The sequence below is a fragment of the Aethalodelphis obliquidens genome, unplaced genomic scaffold (genome assembly GCF_003676395.1).
Source record: "Aethalodelphis obliquidens isolate GAN/ISIS:26980383/991018 unplaced genomic scaffold, ASM367639v1 scaffold38, whole genome shotgun sequence".
NCBI lineage: Eukaryota > Metazoa > Chordata > Mammalia > Artiodactyla > Delphinidae > Aethalodelphis > Aethalodelphis obliquidens.
Window position 1 is genome coordinate 1,131,274 of NW_020837982.1, and position 26,039 is coordinate 1,157,312.

General features: G+C 50.4%; 1 protein-coding gene across 2 annotated transcripts in view; it reads left to right on the forward strand.

The window, feature by feature from the left end:
• ASIC2 (acid sensing ion channel subunit 2) overlaps positions 1–26,039 on the forward strand; it is a 1,014,198-nt gene that overhangs the window by 979,888 nt on the left and 8,271 nt on the right. For both annotated transcript variants that reach the window (XM_027130289.1, XM_027130288.1), the window contains exons 4-6: positions 20,145–20,295; positions 22,570–22,626; positions 23,871–24,024. In XM_027130289.1, coding sequence (XP_026986090.1) covers positions 20,145–20,295; positions 22,570–22,626; positions 23,871–24,024 — 362 coding nt within the window. The remainder of the gene's footprint in view (positions 1–20,144; positions 20,296–22,569; positions 22,627–23,870; positions 24,025–26,039) is intronic.

Here is a 26,039-nt window from a genome sequence, read left to right on the forward strand (position 1 = left end):
GATATAGGGCCATAGAGAACCTGGAAAAAGTCCACAGGTAGCCCCGAACATGGCTCGAGGGCTGGGAAGTAAGGCCTGTGAGCCTGGTGAAGTGTCCTGTCCCCAGAATAGTCTGAAACCCTTCTGGGGTGCTGGGAAGGGGTTAGATACCCTGCCCTGAACTGTCAGAAGTGATTACTAGGCAAACAGCATCAGGCATGTTTATTTTTAACTTGAGGTCCTTTTTACTTCAGCTCCCTTCCAATCTCTACTGTTCATTTCTGCCTGGATTTTCCAACACGGAGTGAATCTCTCTCTCTCTCTCTCTCTCTCTCTCTCTCTCTCACACACACACACACACACACACACACACACACACACACAGCTATGTGCCTATGGGGTCTACTGCCTACAGTAAAGGTTCATTCAGTGGTGTAGGCCAGTTAGAGCTTTGAATGAGGAAATCCAGGGATAATCCAGAGAACTGGAGTCTAGCCCCACCTCTGCAGCCAACTGCATGACTCCAAGCAAACGCTTGGCCTTTCTGGACCTCAGTTTTCCCATCTCTCAAATAGGTAGGACTAGTTTAATGGTACGCAACCTAGCTATGGTACTAGGATCCTCTAGGGAGTTTTTGAAAAATACTGGTATTTGGGCCTCAAGTCTGAACAACCGAATCCTAATATCTGGGCTAAGCCCCAGGTTATCTGTAGTTTAGACAGGTACATGATTCTGATGCAGAGTGTGGGCTGAGAACCACTGGCCTGGGCGATCCAGTGCTGCTGTTCAATTAATTCCATCATTTATCATGGAGGGAACAAGACAGAGAAAAGATGGAGTGGCTGCCTTTCTTGTGATTCCTGTGAAGAGAAGCCAAGGGCAGAAAGGCTCAAGTGTGCCATCTGGGATTCAGTGTAACTTAAGAATTTCCTGAATAGAAAGAAAAGGATGCTCTGAATATAAAATCAGACAAAAGCCCCGGGCTTGAGGTTTCTTACCAGAAATATACTGCCAAGGGACAGGAGGAGATTCCTCTCCAAGGGATGCAGCCCGCAGTGAAGGATGAGCTGGGAATCTTGGAGGACCCCCTGGTCATCCACTGAGGGCAGAGACACCTCCGTCCTTGGCCCTGGGCCTGATGATGCTTTCCAAGCACCTCCTCAGGCCTCACAGAAAGGAAACTGCAGCACTTAAGCCTCTTGGGAGCCGAGCAGCCTCAGACAAGTCCCTTCTCTCTGCACCTCATATTTTCCTCTGTAAAATGGGGAAGGTGGGAGTTAAACCAAATATCCTATTCCATCAATTCTAAGCCACACATTTAACATCTCTGAAATAGGGATGGACCTCACAGTCAATGGCCTCTTACCACTAATTGGCAGGATTCTTCTTTTCTTAGAGGTGTTCCAAGTAATGGTGCATCTTCCAAAGGATAGCATCTTAGCATTGGCGAAATATGATGATATCTCTGGTTCCTCCCAATTCAAACATTCTAAAAATTCCATGATTCTTTGGCCTTCTGTCCAGATCATCTTTACTGCCAAGCAGTGTATGCATCAAGCCCTGTGGGGAGGCACCAGCTTCTACTAGTTCTTTGCCCTTCAGTGTTTTCCACGGACCAGCAGCAGCGTCAGCCACATCAACGCATCAGAAACACCAGCTGGTCAGAAGTGCAGTGTCTTGGGCCCCACCCCACCCCAGGTTATGTTGTATCAGAACCTGCTTTTTTTTTTTTTTTTTTTTTTTTTTGCGGTACGTGGTCCTCTCACTGTTGTGGCCTCTCCCGTTGGCGGAGCACAGGCCCCGGACGCGCAGTCTCAGCGGCCATGGCTCACGGGCCCAGCCGCTCCGTGGCATGTGGGATCTTCCCGGACCGGGGCACGAACCCGTGTCCCCTGCCTCGGCAGGTGGACTCTCAACCACTGCGCCACCAGGGAAGCCCAGAACCTGCATTTTTACCAAGATTCCCTCGTGGTTCCAAGCACATTAAAGTTTGAAGAGCACTATAGTAGTTCACACTCCTCCATCAGAAACACACAGACACGGGCTTCCCAGGTGATGGCGGAGCTCCCTGAGCCTGTCCATGGCGTGGCATGAAGTGTGCTGAGAATCCCTTCCTCCTACCCCAAGCTCTCCCTGAAGTCAGAACAAGTTGCAAGCCCGCAGATGGCCTTTTTCCCATGCCAAGTCATCACTGATCACGCCAATTCCTCATCGGGATCAATACAGGGGGACATCTTACCCCAGTTTGTATATCTGAGGGATAGTTTCTGAGCTGTGACTGAAGTCTAAATAACGAAGCCGTGTCTATCTGATAAATGAAGCTCAGGAATGCCTGAGACGCCACACTTGCTAAACCTGCACCACAAGCTTTTCTGTAATGATAAATTCTCTCCGGCATCAGGCGAAGCTGAAAGTCACAGGCACCCCCAAGGACAGTCTTCTGCAGAATTGTGGCTTTGCACAGACACAGCTCAGGAAAAACTCTGAGTGTTGATTTCCCTTGCATGACTGTGCTGTGTTAGTGGTAGGACGATAGAATCCTGGAATGCTGAGCTGAGAAAGCCCAGAGAGACCATGAAGGGCTTGTCCTTGCCAAGCAACCTCCCAATTTTACTTACAGCGAAACTGAAGCCCAGGGAGGGAAGGTTGCCTTGGTAACTGGCTTGGCTGCCTCGAGCGAGAGGCAAGTCAGTTGGGCTCCAGCTTTGGGCCCGCCCCGGGGGAAGAGAAATTGGTCTCCCACCTTCCTCCCAAAAAGCTTGAGGGCTAGTAGGAAGCGGGCGATGACCACAAGAATGCGCTGCATTCAAAATACTAGCTACTCCCCCTTTCCCAGCTTGTGCCAGCCGTCGGGTAGGCAACTGCAGTGGGAGAGAAGGGTGCGTTCCCCTCTCTCCCTGAGTGATGTCTTTACCACTCCTTAGCCTTGTCAGTCACAGCATTTGATCCCTACAGGGGAATGGGAGAGAGGAGGAAGAAAGGAAATGATGAGACACTCTTTTATCTGACTGATACTGTTCAGAGATGGAATGTGCTCTTTAGCAGGGAGATATTTAAAACGTTGCCTCATGGAATACTTTCTCGGGTTCTTCGGAGACTGCTCTGCATGACCTCTCTGCCTAATGGGAGTTTTTACCTGAAATTCCCTTGCCCAGGTAATTGCGTCACCTCTCCCTCTTGCTTTCTTTTTCTCCCTGGTTCTCAGTGTTCCACTGCCACATAAACTTTCTCTCACTGTCGGGGTCTCCTTGTCCCTCTGGATGGCAATCCTGGGCAAGAGGACTGCAAGCCCACCAGGCTATCTCCCCCTTGAGGCCATATCTGGTCAGGACGATCTTGAGGATACAGGCAGATACCCATGTAGAAGCACCCCTACTTCCCTCAGCAGGTGACCTTGTCATCCTCAGATTTCTCAAACTCATTCTAATATCTGCCCACCCTGTACGGCAACTGCGGGTGACAAATATTAAGCCCCTTGATAGTTTCCTCATCGTCTACTCTCTTTAGTTGACAAGGGAGAATCCCATTCATTCTCCTTCCTTGGGGAGGGGAGTGGATGTACTCCACATACACCAGCACCCCAAAGACTCTAGCTAACTCTTCTAATCCTCTCCTTCTCCTCTTGATGTGAATGAGAGGGTTGGAAACAAGTGGTTTTGCACAACCTCCTTTTGCAACTTCTACATGATGGTCTCATGCTTCATTATGGAATCTGTTTTCTGGGTCCTCAGCAAAAACTAAAGTAAAATATTTTTATTTTCACATTGTGTTATACTAGCTTCAAAAATGAACACACGCTTACCTAGATTAATTAAATATGTAGTTTCCTTAACAATCTTGTGATTCAGTTGTGTATCATGTTTTATTCAATTATTAAATTCTAAGCACTTTCAAAACAAAAAAGAATGTGTTGTAGATGCCAGCCTAAAACACAAACCTGGATACCAGCGTCCAAAGGCAAGAAGGAATGGGTGGAGGAGGCTTCTTGGCCGAGGGACACAGACTGAGCCTTGAAAGCCAGGTAGCTGGTTGCCGGCTGAGAAGCAGGAAGAGCCATCCAGGCAGGGAGAGAGAAGAGCAAAGGTAGAGAGGCTATGGGAGCCTGATCGTTTGGGGGAAGATGAGAGGAGAGACAGGAAGGCAGATCATGGAAGGTCTTCTGAAGAAAAGGAGCTTGGATTTTATCGGGGAAGGTGGTGATATGACTGAGTCTGCATTTTAGGAAGATCAGATGGGGGGTCAGATTGGAGGGGGTGCATGAGAAGCAGGGGGGCCAGTTAGGAGACTATTGCAGTGGTCCAGGAGGGAGCTGAGGACAGTCTCAACTTGTCCAGAAGAGGGGACACTTGCAGGGCCTTGGGGAGATTGAATCAGAGTTACTCACCCATCCAATGGAGGAGAAGGGGGAAGGAGGAGGGGTCAATTTATCGGGTCTAAAAATTAAGAATCTGGTATCCAGTGTTCTTCAAGTTGTGAGTTGAGTGTCCACACAACAGCTAGCAGAGGGGAGTTACAGTACACTGTCTGGTTAGTAGAAACCACTGGGCTAGCTCATAATGAACCTTCAGTTTGAGCAATTGTGTTCTGTTAAATAAAGTAGTGCTGTAGTAGACAGGAGAGGCTAACTGCTAGAATAATCAACCCTTAAATCTGAGTGGTTTGACACGATGACAGTGTATTTCTCCCTCACGTTGTGGTCCAGTGCAGTTGGCAGTGGGGCTCTGCTCCATGCAGTCATGCAGGGATCCAGCTTTCTCCCGTCTCTGTCCTCCTTTAGGCTTTCCGACTCCTCTCTCTTCCGCCATCAGCTGGGGAAGGAGAGAGCACATCTACTCTTAACCACCTCAACCTAGGAGAACTAGTCATACACACCACCTGGACGCACAGGTGGCTGGGAAAAGCCACCAACCCAAGAGGGAGATGAGAACCCCAACACTGGTCTCCACCACGCTGCCCTAGTTTACCTGTACAGTGGCTTCACAGTTTATCGAGCACATGGCATTTTCTTAGTGAAGACGCTCTGGACACCCACTGGAGCTCAGTGGACAGGATTTGCCCAGCCATCCCTGATCCAAAGACCCCAAACAGGCAGGGATGCCTCATACCCTGGAGGTCACTGAGATAGACTGTGTCCTGCATTCTGTGCCCTGGCCTCTCTGTCTTGAAATGAGGGCTCAGCTCTTCACCTGCCAACTTCCCAACGCCAAGAGCTTTCTGTTCTCCATGTGTTCCTCCTAATAGATGGCTCTTCCCTTCCACACCCGCAGGAGACAGAGGCTCTAAGGCAGTTGTCAAGAATTACCGCAGCCCAGAGAAAGGACGGGGAGAATGAGAGTGATTCGTCAAGAAGACTTACAAGCCGATTGGGCAGCCCGTGATCGGAGCTGTTTAGCTACCCAAAGGGATAGCAAGATAAATTACAGCCAGAAGAATTAACAGTTACAACCGTGGCCTCTTACATTGTGAAGGCTCGTTCCAATCACCTGTCACTGGGCTTTTAAAGGTTAGGGGGGTGCCTGACTCTGTATTTATATCTCGCTTTAAACAACTGAAGGATGGGTTCCTGGGAAAGAGGGTGAGGCAGGTATTTATAAATGAAATCTTTCCTCTGGGTTACTGCTGCAGACCTATTTTTTTCTCCAGTTCTATTTGATTTCTAGCAGGTAATTGTTCCTAGCACTGGCTTTCCGTAACACGGGCTGTGCACTTTCTCTCTCTCCACTGAAGTCACTGTCAAGTGGCTAATGAATTGTAAACAGGCCTGGCGACGTGCACATGTTGCTGCCATTTTAAGGACCCTGGCTAAGCCCTTTGTGAAAATCAAATGTCCTTGAATCATTAAAATAACCCCTGCCCTGACTCAAGCCTGGGTGAATTTTATAGACCGGATGTTCTTAAGGCAAACAAAATTTTCTGGACTCCTTTTGCCAATGACAGAGGCCAAGATCTTGGCTATCTTGAGCTCCTGCTACGTGTCATATAAACAATGCGCTGGATTCGGTTCATATATTAGCTCATAAAACTCTCCAGGACAGAGACTAATATTCCTATTTCACAAGAGGTAACTGATACTCAAAGAGGTTCAGTTGTTCGCCCAAGGTCCCTAAGCTAGCATGTGGTGAAGGTGAGTTTCAGGCTTAGAATGTCTGACTCCAAACCCATAATTCTTTCTACTCCCAACACAATCCCCAAGTAAGGTGCCTGCCTGTGGGCTTCTCTGGAAGACCCCAGAGATAAGTCCCTTGACTCATAGTTTTTAAAAAGCTCCTGGGAAAAGACAGAACTTGAGTCCACAGGGCTGTGGACAGTGCAGTGGTCGACTTGGTGTATGGGATCACCCTGCCTCTCCCCGGTGGCTGGGCGGTAACCCAGAGAGAGGGCTGGACGGGGTGAGGGAGTGGGAAGCAGCTGTCTCAGTCGCTGTGGGGCAGGATTGGGAGTCAAAAGCCTTGGGTTCTTGTCCAAACCCTTCCTCCGAATTGCTAGATGATCGCAGGCAAATCGTTTTGCTTCTGTGAACCTCAGTCTTCTCCTCTTTACAATGGCAATGATACGGCTGTCCCACATTGAGAGGGAAAGAGGAGGCCTTCCACGGAGCATCTCAGGACATGCAGGAATTTCTCAGTGGGTCTCTGATAACGAATGGCTTCTCTCCAGTGGCAGTGGCCGTCACCTGGCATTAGACAGGGAGGGCTTCCTTAGAGTGGGGACCACTCTAAGGACAGTGATGCCAGGCTTCAACGTCCAACTGAATCCGGACTCCATCACTTACCAGCAGTGAGACCTTGGGCAAGCTTCTGCACGTCTCTGCCTCAGATTCCTCATCTGTATAAGAGGGATAACAATAGTACCGACCTCAAACTTCATCTATGCAAAGTGCCTGGGCCAAAGGGTGTCTGTCCAGCTTCCTCCCTGACCTCTACCCTCCCACCCTCTACCATGACGGCATACGCCAGTGTCCACACCACCAAGCGGGAGGGCTGAGGCTGTGGAACAACCTCAAGGAGCCCGACAAAGAGCTTGAACGGGGGGTATTTGTTCCTCTTTGAAAGGCGAGAGCCCAGGGCTTCTTCGTGGTCTGACAGTTTGCACCTGTTCATCTGTGATGTTCCAGACTCGCAAGGGAAGGTTCACTTCAAAGACCACTTTATCAGAGCAGCAGGGAAGACATCAGAGCATTTTGTAGTGAAGTCAATATTGCTTATGATTTCTGCCGATGCGCTTTCCAGAGCACCTGAGCTGGGGAGAAGAGAAGTGGGGTGGGCAGTACAACAGTTTGGGGCACCAACTCTATGACTCTAGTTATGGACACCGACACACACATGAACTTCGCAGATAAGGACACTGTGGAGAGGGTGTCACGCACCCATGGTCATCCAGAGTCAGGATTTGTCACTAGGTCTGATCCACCCCAATCCAGACTGTGGTCCTTCGGGGACACAGGAGAAGGGATACTGCCACTCCCTGTTGCCAGCCAAAGGCTATCCTCTCTTACTGCTTGAGACAAGCAGCACAGAGGTGCGTTCTGCTGGGAGGCGGGTGGGGACCCAGGAGTGGCTCCAGTTTAGATCTGTGATCTGGGCAATTTTCCCAGCAGCCACATTCAGTAGAAATATGACTCCCACAGGGGGCTTAGTGGGTTATTGACATCTTAGTCGCTGTCCCAGGTGGGGCTTCACGTCTTCAGTCAAGGTCTTCATGCCCAGCAGGGTTGCCTGCCACCATTTTCTTCCATAACCTTCCCATCTGGTTCAAGCAGCCCTGCCCTAAGCCTTGGTACCACTAGGGGCAGCAGTGAGCAGGTGACGTTGTCCAGCAGGGCTGCAGCGCTCAGACACCTGGCCCTTCCCCACCCAACCTGTGCCAAAATTCCACAGAGGGGAGGTTTCCCCTGGGTACAGTCCTGGGGAAGGATACATCTGGAGCTCCTTTTATACACCACATGCTGTGATGGGTGCCTCCGTCTCCATGCTAACTCATTTAATATTCCCTCAAACCCTGGGAAGTAGAGATAATTATTCCCATCATGCAGATGAGGAAACTGAGGCTCAAAGATATTTTAAAACCTGCCCAGGGTTGCATAGGGAGTCATAACAACAGCTGCCATTTATTGAGCTCCAGCTCTGTGCGAGACACTATGCTGAACCCTTTCAGGCATGACCTGAAAGAATACGTCATCAAATCTAAACAATGACAACTGTATGGGTCAGTGTTATTTTATGTGCCAGTAAGAAAGAAAAACACTACCACTGATGGTAAGATCTTACAGAGGTGTTAGGATGTGGGAAAATATGTGTTTCATAAGCAACGAAATATAGACATTCTCACAATGAGATATGTACTGTTACTGCCAATTTACAGGTGGGGAAACTCAGCCCATAACTGATAGAGCTAGAACCCAAAGCTATGTCTCCCTGAGTCCAGAGCCCAGTCTTTTAACCATGCAGTGCTGCCCTGAGTATTGACTAAGTCCCTGCTCTGCTCCAGTGCCCACGCTCTCCTAGACCATCTCCTTCAGTCTCCATGCAAACTTGTGGGGAGGTACCAGTACCCCTTTTTGGAGATGACGAAATAGCTGAGAATTAGAATCCAGTGCCCTGTTCCAAAGGTCACTCTCTTTTCACAACATCACGTGGTACGTCACCTGCCCCTTCCAGCCTCTGTAATCCCCGGGCCATCTTTTCCAGGAGCCCACGTGGTGTCCCGTGTGGACACGGACTCTGTCGGGCCCCCCCACTGGGAAGGTGAGGGTAAATGTCTTTCTCAGGGCCCAGCCAGGAGCCAGCCCATGACACGTACAAATGACTTTGAACTCCCGAGGCTGGTGAGGTATTGATCTCTCCATTGTAGTCCTTCCAAATGGTCCAGGCATTTAAGATGATGTCTATGAAAGGGCAATGTGTCCCCAGTTCCCCTTCAAAGTGTTTCGTGGATGTACCCCATAGACTGTAACTGTAATTGGAACCACCAACTCAACCATACAAAATTGGAATCATTCAGTGGAAAAGAAAGCGTTTTTTTAAGGTTGTAAAGTACTCTGACTGTGTAAAAAATGTAGCCCAGCATGCTGACGATGGTGGCATTTCTAGAGATGGTGACCAGGAAGTCACAGTTTGAAGGACTGACAGGTAGTGATAGATGAGATTCCACAATTATAATGGACCCTCCACAAGTGTTAATTATTTGGGGAATGATGGAACACAGTGTGGTGTTATAAACCGCCTAAATACAGAGCAGGTAGCCCTCTTTGGAAAATTGCATAAGATTCAATTAAGTGTGGGTCCTGCTGGTGCAGAGCTGAGCCAGAAAGATCAGACCTGAGAGCTCAGCCCCAGTCTGAGAGTTCAGTGGCTCAGGCGCACAGACTTTGGATTCCAGATCTCATCCTTCCAGGATCCACACGCTTTATGCCTGTAAACATCCGCCACCCCCACGCTGGAAAGCTCCAGGAAGGCGGTAGTAAAAGATGAATTTTACGGCCACTGCTCTGTGCACACAGAGCCCCCCTGCCACGGAGCCTTCACCAGGCAGGGTCGCAGGAGGAAATTCATCCAGTCCCCGAACGCGGGCGTCCAGGGCCGCAGCGGTGGAGTCCCAGAGGGCAGAGGCGGCTGCGGCTCATTCTGACACCCTTGCGGGGCTTTCAGAGGCCTCGATCGGAGCGTGGGGCGTAAAGGTGTTAAAGTGCCCCTCAGCCCCGCCTCGAGAATTAACCGAAGCCACACACGTGGTCAGTGTGGGCCCTCAACGAACATCCCGTCCTTCCTTGGGCAGGGCTAGGACTTGCGGCGTGGTGCTGGGTCAGCTGAAAACCCTCCTAGCTAGCTCAGAATCTGCTCTAGGGTGGAGGGCCGAGGCGGGGTGAGGAGAGGGGGAGGAGCAAGTGGCCCCAGGAGGCTGCAGAGGGCAGAGCGGGGCGGGCTGGCCTTGTGTTCAGTCCACACACACACCCAGCCCCCACTCACTCACGCTCCCAGCCGGGGCAGAGCCACCCGAGACCCCCCCCCGCCCCGCCCCGCTACCAACTCCACGCCCACCCAGATATGTGGAAAGTGGATTCCGAATGGAGCTAAAAGCCAAAACTGTAGCAAATGCATTGAGGTGCTCTCCAGTCAACCTGGACCCAACTTCTCTTTCAAATATGCAGTTGAAGGGCTTCCCTGGTGGCGCAGTGGTTGAGAGTCCGCCTGCCGATGCAGGGGACACAGGTTCTTGCTCCGGTCTGGGAAGATCCCACATGCCGCGGAGCGGCTGGGCCCGTGAGCCATGGCCGCTGAGCCTGCGCATCCGGAGCCTGTGCTCTGCAACGGGAGAGGCCACAACAGTGAGAGGCCCGCGAACAGCAAAAAAAAAAAAAAAATGCAATTGAAAAAAGCCATGTCGTAAAAGTCCCCCATCCCAACAGAGATTGTGAACAGAGGCCAGTCTGTGCCCCTACAAACATCCTCCCCCAGCACCCCGCCTAGCCCATGCAAACAGGAATGTTTTCATGGCGATGTAAAGGTGATGTAGTTGAAGGGGAAACAATGGGATGCTGGGGATTGATAGCTGGCGGAGGAGCAGAGTGAAGCCCCAGGCAGGGCTGCAGTAGAGGGAGACAGAGTGCTGGGGGCTACCCGGTGCTCTCTGTAGGCGACACGCACACCCTCGTCCGTGTGACTCTCCTGCTGCTGTGCAGTGTGCGCCCTGCGCACAGATGTATGCGGCAGCTCTGAGATGCTCCAACCGAGCAGCAGCCAGTCCTGCTGCCTCCTCTAGACTCTTCCGTTGATGATGCGCATAGGTGGAAGCTGGACTGAGGGATCTTCTTAGAAAGATGAAAATGCACCCGGGGTTAATAAAAAAAAAAGAGGAAAAGGACGAGGAGGAAGAAAATACAGGGCAGAGATGCAGTCTGGATCCCAAATGACCCCTTTCCAGCTTACAGAGCTGAGAGTATGGGTCAGAGAAAAGAGCTGGGGGAGTCAGGACCCCTAGTACTATGTCACGAGGACCCCCCAGCAGCAGTGAAGTCCAGGGCAGAACCTGCAGGGGGGCCCAGGACAGGAAAAGACAGAGGATACTTATGTCAACAGCTGGGCCAGCGTTGGAAGGAGTGAAGAGAACCCTAGGCTCTGAATGGGGAAGTGCCTGGTTCAGGTCAGCCTGGGAGTAAAGGCCTGGCTCGTATGCCTCTGAGCTCCCTCCTCTGCGTGAGGCCACCCCTGCGCCTGCATCCCTGCGACACTTCCCCTCCCCCAGTTTCAACCAGCAAATCACACACCAAGGCAATTTGCTGCGAACACACTGCTGGCGCCGACAGCACTTGCCCAAGAAATTGTGTCCGGACGAAGATGCGACGACAGTGGTGTGTCAGCGTGCACAGACACACTAAAAACGCTCTTCTGTCAAGGCAGCCCTTACACTGGGGAGTGGAGGCAGGGCATGAATTTTGCAGGGGCTGGTACCTACCAGGGATGTATATTCACTGAAGGTGCAGGAGTCACCGGAACAATGATGGAGACTTTTTCAGTCACCCGGGGCTGTTCCCAGGGCACGGAGCAGGGCACACCAGCCTGACACTCACCCACGTGCCCCCTTGTTGCCCTACCTGAGGCTCCCCTTCCAGGCCACGCCTCTCTTTATCTCTGGGCCTTTGCTTGGGCAGTTCCCTGGACCCAGGGCACTCTTCCCACACTCCAGATCTGTCTAATGAACAACACAGTCTTTCTAGACTCAGCCCAAAGGTGACCACCGCCTCCATAAAGAATTTTCTGATCCCCCCACTCCAAGTTGGTCTGGCCGTGCCCTCCTTAGTGCCTCCACAACTCCCGTACATTGTTACCCCATTATAGCACTTGCTTTGTTACATGCCTGTCTGTTCTTTCTAGACTGTAGGCCCCCAGGTCGTAGGAACCAGGCCTTATTCATCTTCATAGCCTCAAATCCTAGGAGTGTTCCTAGAACAGATTAGGTGCTAAACAAACATTTATTGCACACTTGGAAGGAGGATGAGTGAGAGGGTGGGTGGATGGATGGATGGGGGGGCCGGTGTGGGTGAATGGATGGAGGGATGAATAGAACGTGGGTGGATGGATCAATGAATGGATGTATAAATGGAGGGATGAATGGAGGGTGGGTGGATGGATGGATGGATGAAAATAATAATGAAAAAAATAATATTTTTATGAAAATAAAAGTGCAGGGGCTGTCTGCCCCATGACACCAAAGCTGGAAGGATTCTTGTAGAGCTCCAGAGGCATATCTAGAGCCAGCAAAGCCCAAGGTGAAAGTCACATTAGAATGAGACAAGTTATAGTCTTTGAAAAAGATCCTCTTGCTTTTTTTTTTTTTTTTTTTTTTTTTTTTTGCGGTACACGGGCCTCTCACCGCCGTGGCCTCTCCCGTTGCGGAGCACAGGCTCCGGACGCGCAGGCTCAGCGGCCATGGCTCACGGGCCCAGCCGCTCCGCGGCATGTGGGATCTTACCGGACAGGGGCACGAACCCGCGTCCCCTGCATCGGCAGGCGGACTCTCAACCACTGCGCCACCAGGGAAGCCCCCTCTTGCTTTTTTGAATAAACAATTCACTTTTTGCTCTTGTCACGTTCTCTCCCACTCGCAGACATTTTTACAATGGATACCGTTGTAATCTGTTACCGACTGATTGGTGGATTTGATTTTAGTATTTTATTTGATTTTATTATTAGTCACAAACCATGGGTAATTCACTTTTTAAACTGATCTTTGTTGCTTACTGAAGTGCTGCATCAGCTACCACTACTTAGTTTCCAGCCAGCACAACCAGCAGTTTTGTGTGTGACCCCAGGGCAGGACCAGGGTGTTGCTGAATTCTGATTGGGTGAATCCTCCTGTGGTCCAAATGCCGTTTGGGGGATGCTCCTACGCAAGACGGCAGGTTGTGGTTCCCGTCCTTGCAGGGAAGTCACATTCTGTATTTTATATAGTACATAATAAGTCTTATCTAGTCTATGTGAATACTTAACAGTGTATAGTTTGATGGTTCCCGCAGATGAAGCTTCCCTAAATACAACATTTCCTCTCGGTTCTGATTCCAGTCAAACGGCAGTGTTTAGATAAGTTCTAACACCACATCTGTGATCCATTGATGATGGCTGTCATCTGTCATCCATTGGTGATGGCTGTCATTTGTGCAGGATGCGGGGAGGGGCGCAGTCATCTGGGTTGCCTTATAGACCACCCCCTATACTCTACTACACCTGGAGGTTATCTATTCTGAACCCAGATGCTGCAGATGAAAAAGCTAGGTCCCCCAGACAGGACAGCAGGGTAACAGCACCGCCAAGATTAGGCTGTCCCCTGACCCCCAGTCAGGAGCCTTGCAGTCAGACAGACCCGGGTTTGGCTCCTGCCTCTGCCATTTCTTAGCTGTGTGGTGTCGGGCAAGTTACTGAAGTTTGCTCCTCTGTAAAATGGGGATGATAATATTTAACTGGCAAAGTTGTTGTGAGGGCTAAACTGTTCAATGACTCCATGCGACATTTCCCGTGTTGGGTTCTGAAGAACCCATGTTCCCATCCCCAAATCTCTGCTGCAGCCTCCGTCCACCCACCCAGGCATTGCCTCTGCTTCCGGTGGACCCCACCCACTGTGGTAAAAGGCAAGGCACACTGATAAACGTGTAGACTGCTGGCTTCTAGTTCCAGCTCTGCCTCCTACTGTCCATGACCACAGTCTCTTTAACGCTTCCGTCTCCCAGGATATACAATGGAGATCATAAAAGTACCAACCCCACAAGGCTATGGTAAGGATTCGAGGAGTCAGTCCAAGTAAGGTGCTGAGTAAGGGCTCAGCAAATACCAGCGGTGTCTATACCATCAATTAATCTACAGTGAGTCTTCAGTGCAAGTAGTTCTTACTCACACAGGGTCATTGTGTGGGTTGAAAGAGACGCTGTCCTTACAAGCACCTACCACAGGGTCTCCAACCGGGAGGGGTTATTATTGCTCAGTCTCTTTGCGATGACTTTTGCTTCTTCGTGGTACCATCTCTCCTGCTTTGACCTTGGGGACTGAACACTCACGAAAACCACAGGGATGGGGCGGGAGGGGGGTGGTGCCTCACTGCTCTGTGTTGCCTGCAAGGACATGCTTCCCCTGAGACCTCATTGCTGCCTCTGTTACTGACTGATTGGTGGATTTGATTTTAGTATTTTATTTGATTTTAGTATTGTTTAAAAGGAGCATAATATAATCATTTGTGAACACACTTAAATCACTCCGTGGGATGCAATAAAAACATCAAACCAAAAATTATGGCTAGAAAGCAAGCAGGCTCTGATTTCCCCTCCATCTGGGTGGGCCAGGGGGAAGTTTATACTTGTAGTAGAAGGTGGGAAAATGAGGGGGGGGGGAATCACAGGGCATGGCCAAGAGCAGGGAGACCTCACGAGCCCACCGATCCTAGAACCTGGGGCCTCTCGGAGCACCGTACCTTTAAGGCCCTGCCCCTTACAGATGGAACAGAGAAGCACAGAGAGGCTGAGTGACATACTCAAGATCACACAGGAAAACCTGCCATCAGCTAATCCAGGACTCAGATGTGATTCAGTGCTGAGCCTACCTCAGTGCAGAGCCAGTGGAGGCCAACATGGAGGACCCTCTGCTCCTCCTGGACTGGGTGAGGGCAGCCCCCTGCCCTCATCCTCTGTACTGGGGCTGGGAGAAAGCAGGGTGGTACAGTTCATTCATTTATTCACTCATTTATTCAATAAGTATCAAGCACCCATTATATGCCAGCCCCTGTAGTAGAGGCCTGAGATCCAGTGAACAGGAAGAGATACGAGTGTAGCTGAAGGGGTGGATGCCGATTAGGAAAGGCACGTGGAACCAGCCACCGACTGATGCCTCTAATGAAGGACTTTCACAAGCACTTCCCAAACCTAGGACTCAACGAACACATGGAAACGCTGCGTGAGGCTCTTCCCACCTATTGTCTCATTTAACCCTCAGGGAGGCCCTGGGCGTTACAGATAATTAGCTCTGTTTTGCAGATAAGGAAGCTGAGACCCAGAGTAGTTATGTAACTTAGCCAAGGCCACACAGCCTGTCTGTGGTGGAACCATGTTCTTCCCACTTGCCCCCAGCTGTGCAGCGTGGGGCGGAAGAAGAGAACAGGCCCTGGGAATCTGCGGACACACCTTAAGGTGGTGGCAGGAGGGGTCTGTGGCAAACAGGAGCCCCTGGACAGCAGGGACCCCCATTTTACTCACCTCTCTAGCCCCAGTGCCCAGCCCGGCGCCGGGCACATCCTAGGAGTTAATGAAGAGCTTGTTCAATTAGGCTGGACCAGTGGGCTGGCTGGGCTAACAAAAGCCCCACTGAGCCTTTGGTAACAGCCCAGACTGTACCCCGACTCCTGTTTCCTGCACCCTGAGGCCAGCTCCTCTGGTTGAGCACTTCTTCACCCATGGGAGCCTCACTGAGTGAGCTGAACACCCCTGCTATGTTCTCTGGAAACCAGCTCACAAAGGGGGTTTTTTTCCTTCACTCTCAAGGCAGTTTTTCCCAGAGTGAAGGCTTCCCACTGACTCTGATCCAGGGCCACTCTGGCCTTATCTTGATCAGTTTCAGCAAACACCCGTAGGGAAGAAAACACGTTGTGAACCAAATATTCAGACCCGGATCGATCATCGATCATCGGAGAGCAGCCCACCCCTCTGCCCACCCCTTATCCCGTTTTGTATTAAGTGAGACACATAGACTCAAAACTTTGAAGATTCTGGAGGCATTTAGCAGCTCTCTGGTCCAGACCCCTTGCTTTATGGAGCAGCTAAGCAAGGCTCAGAGGTTACAGTTCCTGCCCAAGGAACCACATAAGTCACTGGAACCTCACTGGGTGTTCACACTCAGCACTTCTCCCTGGAAGCCCCAGCAATGCTCCTCTCACAATGCTACCCACTCTGTTTCATTTCTGGCACAATCACGAAGAAGTGGTCAGTCACGCACAGATAGATATCCCAGAGGGAAGACTCCGGGAGTAACAGAAAATAAGTGTGCACCACGGGTCATCGGGGCGCGCTTCTGTGTTTCCGGTCATCCGAGTGAGTATCTGTGTTATGGATGCAAAGCACGACCAGCTCTGTTGCCTGGTCACTGTACACGGTGAGACAGCGCCCTAGTGGGGAGAAAAGAGGCCAAGAACGTCTCTGGTTCATTCAACATCTATTATTCACCAGCCACTCTTGGAGATGTTTCGTCTTGTTACAGAACGAGGCAGAAAAAGAAAGAAAGAAAAAACATGGTAACATTTGGCTTTAGAATTCCTCCTAGGAAAGGAAGTGCCTTTCCTTGAGGCTCCACGGGAAAGGTGGTTGCCGTGTTACCAAGATGCCAGAGGATGAGGCAACTACTTAAGAATGAGTGGATTCTGCTCCTGGAAAGGGTGGCAAAGCACATAAGGAGAGAGAAAGGAGGCGAGAGAGAAGGAAGGAAAGGAGAAAGATGGAGAGATGCTGGGCTTAGGCAAGGTGAAGGAGATTTGCTCTGATGTAAACCCTCCTCCAACTCTGACATCTTGCTTATATTCTAATGCCCTGGGTGAGTGGGCTTTCTGTGGAGATGAACAAGGGGCTGAGTTTCACATCCTATCCATACATAGGACACAGAGACCGGAAGACATCAGCCAAGGGCCACAGCTGCGTTACACGTACCTTGTGTTCAAAACTCACAGTATCCTCTGAAGTAGTTAATATCTCAGGGTGCTTCTCATGCAGAAAGAGGAGGTCCCCCACTAAGCAAGTGGCAGAGCCAGGATTCCAACCCAGCTGGGTCTGACCACAGAACACGTGCTCCTAACATGGGTGCTCCCGGCAGACAGAGAACCTCGGCCAGGTGGGCTAGTGAGGAGGAGAAGGAAGCCAAGCAGGCCAGAATGAAGACCCCGACCCAGCCCTGGGAAGGAACCTGCAGGGGAATCCCAGAGCCTAAAGGGATCTGGTCCAGGTGAGTATCGTGTCCAGCACCTGAATCAAAAGCCCAAGTGGCTGACATGACAAAAGAGCCAGGTGGCTACCAGAGGAGCTCAGTGGGCCTCTCTCCTTGTCTCCCTCCTCCTTTATCTCTCCTCCGGTCTTTTCTACCCTTTCCAGGAGCAGAATGAACATATTCCTATGCGGTCTCATCATCGTCACAGCATCTCTCCCTTAGGAGCACCCCAGCCAAGGCTTCTGTGGGCTGCAGACACAAGGAAAAGGCCAAGGGAGCTGGGCAAGGTCCTATGGGACAGTCTCCCTCCCAGCATCTCTGACTACAGAGACCCTCCTTGAGCAGCTAGGCTAACTGCAGCGCCACCTGCTGGCACACCTCGGGATCTATGGGCTGGGAGAGGCTGGGAAAGCCAGTGGCTGAGGAACAGCATAGGACGTCCCGAGGCAGGGAGGGTGCAAACACAAACTTCTCTCTAGAAAACGAAAAGTACTGTGGAGAGAAGCCTCGAGACAGTGGAGCGATGACAGGCAAGCACCAGGGTATGCCATCACAAAAGTTCTGAGTTCTTTGCTCAGCTCATGAATGTGAGTAATTGTGCAAGGCCACCAGTTCCATGGCACAGTGAGAAAAATAAAAGGCTAAGGACGGATGAGTTGTTAAGTAAATGCAGGAACACTTTAAGGCTCAATCCTGGTGTCTCTCCTCTCTCCCTGGGCTGGCTCATCCACCCCACAGCTTCAAGATCCACTAAAGCCACACACACACAAACGCACACATTTACATCTCCAGCCCAGATCTCTCTCCCAGCTCCAGAGCCCTAGATCAGCGGCCTGGTGTCCTCTTGACTTGGACATCTGCATTGGCAGGAGTTCTTATAGTAAACCCAGCGCAAAATAACTTGAGCCAAAAAGGATGGCGTTTCGCTAGTCTGTAAAACCAGATTGTAGGGAGAGCAGAGGTGGAGCTGGACTATTTGTTGAATGAATGAAAGGGTAGAAAAACATGAAGACATTTGTTAGGGGAAAGAGATAGGAACTAAGTCTTGGTGGGTACCTACTGGCTGCTGGGCACTTATTTAATCCAATGAGGAGGCTAAAAGCCGGGGCTGGGGAATGGGGGCTTTGTCACTTACTAAGTCACACAACTAGCCCATGAAAGAGTGAGGTTCAAGGTTCTGTCGGACTTGTACCACTGTCTCTAGTTCTCAAATTAAAATTACAGATGTAGGGTCTAGGATTGGATATAAGGGCTTAAGAGGTTTTAGAATCTCCAACTGCACATGCAGTACTTGAATCTCTCTCTTCCCATCCCAGCCAGGTGGTTGTATGGTTTCTGCTTGAACACCCCTCATGATGGGGACCTCACCCTCAAGATAGGGATTTTGTCATTGAATCATAGTAGCAGGTTAGAAAGTTGAGACAGAATTTATCCTTCTTTAGGATTAAATAAGAGAATGCATGTGCTATGCCTACCACAGTGCCTGCAACGTCAATAAATGTGATCATGTACCCCACTTCCCTTAGGACAACTGTTCTTGTGTCTATCTTTCCCTTGGGATGCCGGGAAACAAATCTAATTCTTCTTCCCTGAGACAGCCCTTCAGATATTTGAAGACAGTGCTTCAGGGTCCCCCTGAGGCTTCGCTTACCCAGGATAAACAAATACTCCAACACGCTTTCAGACACTCGTTGGTAAGCAAGAGTTGATGCTGTACATGCTGCGATTTTCCAGCTGCTGTGGTGTGTGAGGCTTCAGAAAATCTGATGGAACGAATGATAAACCAGCCACAGCAGGGTAGCCATGGTATCTGGATCATGACCTCTGTATAAAAAAAGGGAAGTGATTGACCCTGAACAAACAGTAGCACATCCCCAGAGTTTCACCAGCTGCATTCTTGGTCCACCCACTGTGGGAAATTGTTTTAGAAGAAGAAAAAGAAACGAGAGTCTCCCAAAATGATTTTACATCATTTTAGACCCCCTGTCTTGCCAAAAGTCGCTATGAATTCTTCCCAAATCCAGTTTGTGTGCTGATCGATCCAATATTGAGCAATGTAGGGAACTGAATCCATTCTAATCATAGACTGTCAAACCTACCCCACATACTCCCTCTTTACGGATGGGGAAACTAAGGTCCAGAGGAGAGTGGCGACTTATCCAAAGTCATAGAGGAAATCTGTGCGAAAGCCTGGTCAGCTCATGAACTCCAAAGAAAGAAGCGAGAGTAACGCAAGCCTTCATGGGAAAGGAAGAAGAAAGGAGCTGTTAGAAAAAAACACAAAAGAGAAAAGCTCTGAAAGGTCCTCTCTGGAGTGTTTCTCCCTCCTTTCATCCATTTCCTATAGAGACAATGTAGTATACAAGGGCAAGATTGGAGTCAGAAATTCCTAGGTCCATGTGCTGACTCCGCCACTGGCTCTGTGTTTGATCTTGAACAGACTACTAACCTTTCAGATACTCAGTTTCGTCATGAATAAAATGAGAATAGGAACAGCTCCCTCAAAGGAATGAGTCTTAAATAAAATAGAGAGAGAGACTTTTGGTTCTCAGTAATGGTGGAGCGGCTTATATCAGACTAACCCTTCTGGAAATAACAATTATAAACTCTGGACAAAATATTTCAAAAGTACTATTTGATGGCATTGGAGAGAGACTAAAAACAGGCAGAAACTGGAGGGTACACAGCCCTTGAAGGAAGGGAGTCACACTGGATGAAATACACATTTATTTACCTGATCTCTCCTTTGAGGGCACGTCGAGTTCTAAGGGAATGTTGTAGCTAGAGCTCAAGAAGAAAGCAGCAGTCGTTGAGTTAAAAAGTCTCAAGCTAGAGTTCAGGGTTGCCAGAAAAGCTAGAAAAAATGGGAAGAAAAATCCTAGAAAGGAGGGGCCCCCAGAGGCAGAGCCCCCAAATTTTTATCTCACTTCTCTGCTGCTGAGAGATGGGAGATGACAAATTGTGGAAGTGGGAAGATGTGGCCCGTGTAAGAGACTTTGAGAAGATCAGCATTTATAAGAAGGTTATAAAAAAAATAAGATAGGAAAACTGGTATTGGAGCCAAAAGTAGAAGGCTTGGGAGGTCAATGGAATTGAGGTTGTCATGCAGTAGATGCTCAGTAGTGGTCTGTTAACTGCATGAGTGAATGAATGAGCCACTGGGCCTGTCGAGGCTGAAACTCTGGGGCTGACTGCTGCCCCCTCCTTCCTGTCTTGCAGCTCACATACCTGCCCCCGCCGTGGGGCGAGTGCCGGTCCTCGGAGATGGGACTCGACTTCTTTCCTGTTTACAGCATCACTGCCTGTCGGATTGACTGTGAGACCCGCTACATCGTGGAGAACTGCAACTGTCGCATGGTCCACATGCCAGGTCAGTGCCAGGCGAGGACAGCCGCAGGGGCCCAGGACTACCTGCGACCTTCTTTGCATTTCTCACCCTGATGGGAAACTCTACACCCACTCCATGAGGATGCAAAGGGATGCTGTTCTGGGAAGACTGTTATTTGATGCCCAAACTCTTAGAGGGCGGATGGAAACCTCCAGTCTGGCAACCAAGGCAGCATCCTGGTGTCCAGAAGTGGTCAGGTGTTTGGAGGACGTTCCTCCCAACGTTCAATATGTTTGCTAATTGTTTGCTGGTCTTCCCTCCTAGAGTTCAGTGTCCAGATATCTGGATGCTTACAATTCTTACATCCTGGTGTGGTACACGTTCAAACATCCAGATGGTTATTGCTTTCCTCCAGATGTTTCCCTTCTTGCATCCAAATGTCTAGCTCTCTTTCAAGCTAGGCAAGAGTCCATCAGCCAGCAAATGAATGCATGTGTACTGACATTTCTATTCTCAGACTAACAATGCACGTAGCCATCATTAGAGGCAGTTGGCTTGTCAGTAGAAGTGGAGTGGGGGGAGGGGGGCTGATTGGAGCAGGAAGAGTTTGGTACTGCGGCATGGAAGGAAGGATGACTGAGGCTGGAGTCAGTGGCCTTGGCTTCTAACTCAGGTTCCTCCACCTTACTGCTGTGTGACCTGGTACAAGTTACTAAACCTCTCTATTCTTACCTCCATTATCTTTAAAACACAATCATTCGTGGATAGGAAGATAAAATTAGGCTAAGATATGGGGAGGGTGGGAGGGAGGGAGACGCAACAGGGAAGACATATGGGAACATATGTTTATGTATGACTGATTCACTTTGTTATAAAGCAGAAACTAACACACCATTGTAAAGCAATTATACCCCAATAAAGATGTTAAAAAAAAAAAAAAAAATTAGGCTAAGATATAAAAATGCTTTGTTGGGAATTCCCTGGTGGTCCAGTGGTTAGAGTTCCACGCTTCCACTGCAGGGGGTTCGGGTTCGATCCCTGGTCAGGGAACTAAGATCCCGCAAGCTCCTCAGTGCGGCCAAAAAGAAAGCTTTGTCAATTGCAAACGTCAGTGGTGATTGTGTTAACACACGGGGAGAGGGAATCGAGAGTACTGTTGACTGAAGAGCTGCTATGTGCTGGGGCCTTTGCTGTCACATTTCATGCTACAATTTCATGGTTATATCATACTTTGCTTATTTAGCTAAATCCTGATGTCAGACGTTTCATTCATTACCAGTTGTTTTCTGTTATGACCAATGCTGAAATGAACATCCTTAGAGCTAAATTCTAACTTAGTGCATTATGATCAGTAATTGCTCTAGCAATCTAAATTTAGAATTATCGACCTTGAAAATTGCCTCTGAGCTTCCTAGAAGACAGAGCAAAAGGGAAACATATCAGTTAAATTTTTATCATTAGAAAGGAGGAAGCATATCAGTTCTTCAGCTCTTGAAAAGAATTGGTGTTTAGGGAGAAGGTAAGGAAAAGATATCGTGGTGGGCTTTAACTTCAGCACTTGGTAAAAGAAAAAAAAAAAAAGCTTCTGGATTTCTACAGAGACCAGAGAGAATTGAGCACTGGTAAATGCTACCTGCCTGATGCTCAGACTGGATCACCAGCCAGTGAGGTTTCCCCATGGAACCTGAGCCCAAAGCAAGCAGGAGAGATTTTAATCATTTCCGCCCCCCACCCCCACATGACACTGTTACTGGTATCTCAGTTATAATGTGGAATTAAGGGCACAGCAAAGAGGAGACTTACAAAGCAGCCGTCACTCCCCTACAGCAGTGTGGTGTGGTGGAAAGAGCCCTGGCCTCGGGATCAGACAGACCTGGGTTCAAAGCCCACCTCCATCACCGCTAGCTCTGATGTCCTGGGAAAACAGGATTCTTACGCCTCAATTCTCTCATGGGTGAAACAGAAACAGTATTTCCTATTTCTGAAGGTACCCGTGTGGGTTAAAGGGGACAATGCATACCCAGGACTTAGTAGCTGCTTACCACTGCTTCCCCACTTGAACTGTCAGCGCTTTCCTATCACATATGTAAGCCAGATTGTGCAACCTGGGAGAAGTTAGCTAGACCGGTCTTGTTATCACAGAGCAGATCAGAACCCAGTCTTCTGCTCCCCCACTACCCCCAGGGCTTCTGACCATCCACTGGTGAACTGCTGCCCCTCCTAGGTACCAAGGTAGCTGGATGCAATCCCTTCCTCCAGCCCAAGGAGGGAAGGGGTTGCTGCCTGAGTACCTCTCCCTGTCTTTCTTCTTTGCAGGGGATGCCCCTTTCTGTACCCCTGAGCAACACAAGGAGTGTGCCGAGCCTGCCCTAGGTCAGTACCAGGGGCCAGGTGGAATGATGGTGGAGGGGCTGCGATCAAGACCTTGCAGAACTTCCGGGTGCAGAAGAGAGATGGGGGGAAGGGGAGTGGGGAAGGGTGAGGGGAAAGAGGCTGGAAAGGGTGGTGTCCCTGCAGAGACGGGAGAGGGAGATGGAGAGGAGGAAGGAGAGAGGGGTGGGGAGGGAACTGATGCAAGTGGATGAGGGCTGGAAACCAGACTAGGGAAAGAAAGGAGGTAGAGAGGTGGGGGTAGGGAAGGAGTGGGTTTTGGGAGAGCAGAGAGCACTGCGGAATGCAGGGGAGCGGGCAGAGAGGATCGACAGTGAGCATCCGGGTGGGCCCCAAAGGAGATCAGCCGTATCTCCCCGCACACGCTCTCGCGGTTATTCCAAAGCTGTCCTGTCTTTGCGTGCTCCGTTGAGCCAGGCGCGTTCCCCCTGCTCCTCTGCCTTCTGCTGGGTGTTTGCTGGTCCACACCCACCCCCCGACCCTGGAAAACTTCCAGTGAGGGAGATCACACAAACAAGCTGCAACCCCCAAGCTAGACCCACTCCACGTGCCCACCTCTTCCGGACCCGGGAAATGATCTATAACCAAGACAAGCAGAGAGTATCTAAATCATCCGGACTCAAGTTCGTTCAGCAGCTGCACTTGCTGGATCTAAGTGCAGCAGCTCGGGGCTCACACGTCCAGACGCCTCCAGGAGGGCTGGCGGGAAGGAGAAGGAGTGACTTCCAATGGATGCAAAGCCTCAGTTCTGCGTCCTAAACCAGCGAGCAGAGCAGGTGGTCGTTGGCTACGAGGGAGCCCCAGAGGGAGTACCGCGGAGCCCAGAGTTTCAGATAAAATGGTCTCCCACACTCGCCTTTGGAGAACAGCCCCCTTTGTAGATGAGAACTGAGGCTAGGAGCAGAGAAGAAGGCCCTGGGGAGGTGAGGGGTCCGGGACTCCCTCGGAGCCCATTCTCCAAAAGTGGAGCCTTTTCAAAGATTTACAAAGGGTGACATAACAGTGAAGGAAGCAAAAGGAAAACAGGACCAAGAGTAACAGAGAAAGAGTGGGCACATTCTACGAGAGCTCACACCCTCATCAACCGGCCCCCCTTCTCTCCACAGCCCCCCACCCCTTATTTACCCGGTGGCACCTCCTCCCAGCTCACTCCTCTGCTGCGGGAACCTGGCTACTCTGGGCCAGGAGGTCCACCTGACTAAGCCCTGCCTCCCTCTCCCCTCCAGGTCTGCTGGCGGAAAAGGACAGTAATTACTGTCTCTGCAGGACACCCTGCAACCTGACCCGCTACAACAAAGAGCTCTCCATGGTGAAGATTCCCAGCAAGACGTCAGCCAAGTACCTCGAGAAGAAATTTAACAAATCAGAAAAATATATCTCGTACGTTAAGTGGACATGGTGGATGGAGGTGGGGGAGGATGGACTAGGAAAAAATGCGGGGTAGTCGAGGGCAAGGTAAGCGATTACTTCTATTTGGCAGACATGAACTGAGCACCTGCTGTTTGCCACGTTCTGTGCTCAGACTCAGAATATGAAGACAAAGCGGATTAAGATGCAGCCCCAGGCTTTAAGGAGCTTAGAGTCTGGTGGAGCGACAAGTACAAAGCTGAAAGCTATATAGGCTGATGCAGGTAATAAGGGAAGTGGCTGGCCGCACCTTGCGTAGGGACGCTGTCAAGGAAAGCTTCAGAGATGTTTTTCTTTTTGCATTTTTTTTGTTAGTTATCCATTTTATACATATTAGGGTGTATATGTCAATGCAGAGATGTTTTTACAGGATGTAGAGGAGTTTTCCAGGCAGGTTTTGCACATTCTGTTCCCTCTGCCTGGAATGCTTTTCCTCTCACTCTTCACCTAGCTGGTTCCTCATTGTGCAGGTCTCCATTTAAACGTCATCTCTTTGGACGACTAAATTAGTCCCCTCCTGTCATTTTTCTCTTGAAGCTCTCTGGTGTTTTCCTTTATAACACACACCACCATGTGTAATTCTATATTCACGTGTGTGTGTTTCCTGCAATTAACTTGCCCACTTCAGGAAAGTGAAGCTCCTTGAGAGCAGGAACTTTTCTTGTTTTGTTCTCTGCTGTGGAGTGTCTGACACAGAGTTGATGCTCAACTATATATATATGTATCTTTTAACAGAATAAGTGAAAGAAAGACACAGGAGCAGAGGGTGTCCCAGGCAGAGCCTCAGCAGGGAAAATCCGTGAAGGGCAGACAAGATTAGGGGAAGGGGAGGCTGGGGGAGGTGACTGCGTCCAAGGTAGAAGATCCTGCAGGCTGAGCTGGGCGGGGGGGGGGGATGCAGAGAGTGGACTTATTCTAAGAGGACAGGCAGCCACAGAAGAGCTTCCACCAGGCGAGTGACAGGCTCACATTTGCCGTTTAGGTAGAACCTTCTGGAAATGTTCTTTATCTGTGATGTCCTACATGATGGCCACTGGCCACATGTGGCTACTGAGCATTTTAAATGTAGCCTGAGTGATGGAGGAACTGGATGCTAATTTTATGTCACGTGGATTAGTTTAGCGGTTTTAGGAAGACCCTTCAGGCGGCAGATAGAGGTCGGACCGGAAGCCAGGTGGGCGGAAGGGAGCCAGGTGGGAAGCAGTTGCCATAAACCAGGCAAGAGAGGGTGACCCTGTGAATGGCACCTCGGCGAGCCCCGCGTGGAGAGGGCTCCTCGCCCCCAGCCTCTCCCTCCTGCCCACACCGTCACCAGACCTCATCCTGGGACGGCTTTTGCTCCGTCCCAGGGTTGAGGACAAGGGACGCTGAGGGCATTGTGAGCCACGTCGTGGAAGGAGGCAGGGAATTTTGTAGGAGGTACCAGGCACCGCTGTCGCAGACATTGTGCCGGCCGTAATGACTTCTCCTGCCTAGATGTGTCTCGTGCACACATCTGCCCAAAAGAGCAAAAGGGAACCGGGGTGCTTCCATCAGAAACCCTGCAACCAGGTGTGGGTTTTCTCCCTAAAAACCCTCCCTGGTCCCTGCAGCTGACTTGGCCTTCCGGGGTAGGGCCCCCCACTAGGAGAAGCTTGCTATCAATCCCAGTAAGAACTGGGGGCCTCTCCAGAGTGGCAGGGGAGGTCAGCGGGGGGCAGGCGAGCAAGCCTTGTCAAGAGACTGCTGAGCTCACCTGCACGTAAGGGCCCAGGCAGACCCTCTGGGAGCACGGAGACCTGGAGGCCGGGCAGGATTCCTGGAAAGGGTGCAGAGAGACAGGGGCGTTAGCAATGAGGGGCCAAGGGGACAGCTGATATACGCCTCCAGGGCCGTGAAGGGCACTGAGCCGGGAGTCAGGATGTCAGGTTCAAGCCCCAGCTGTGCCACTAACGAGCTCTACCTTTGGGCCAGTTGTTTCACTTGCCTGGGCCTCAGTTTCCCCATCT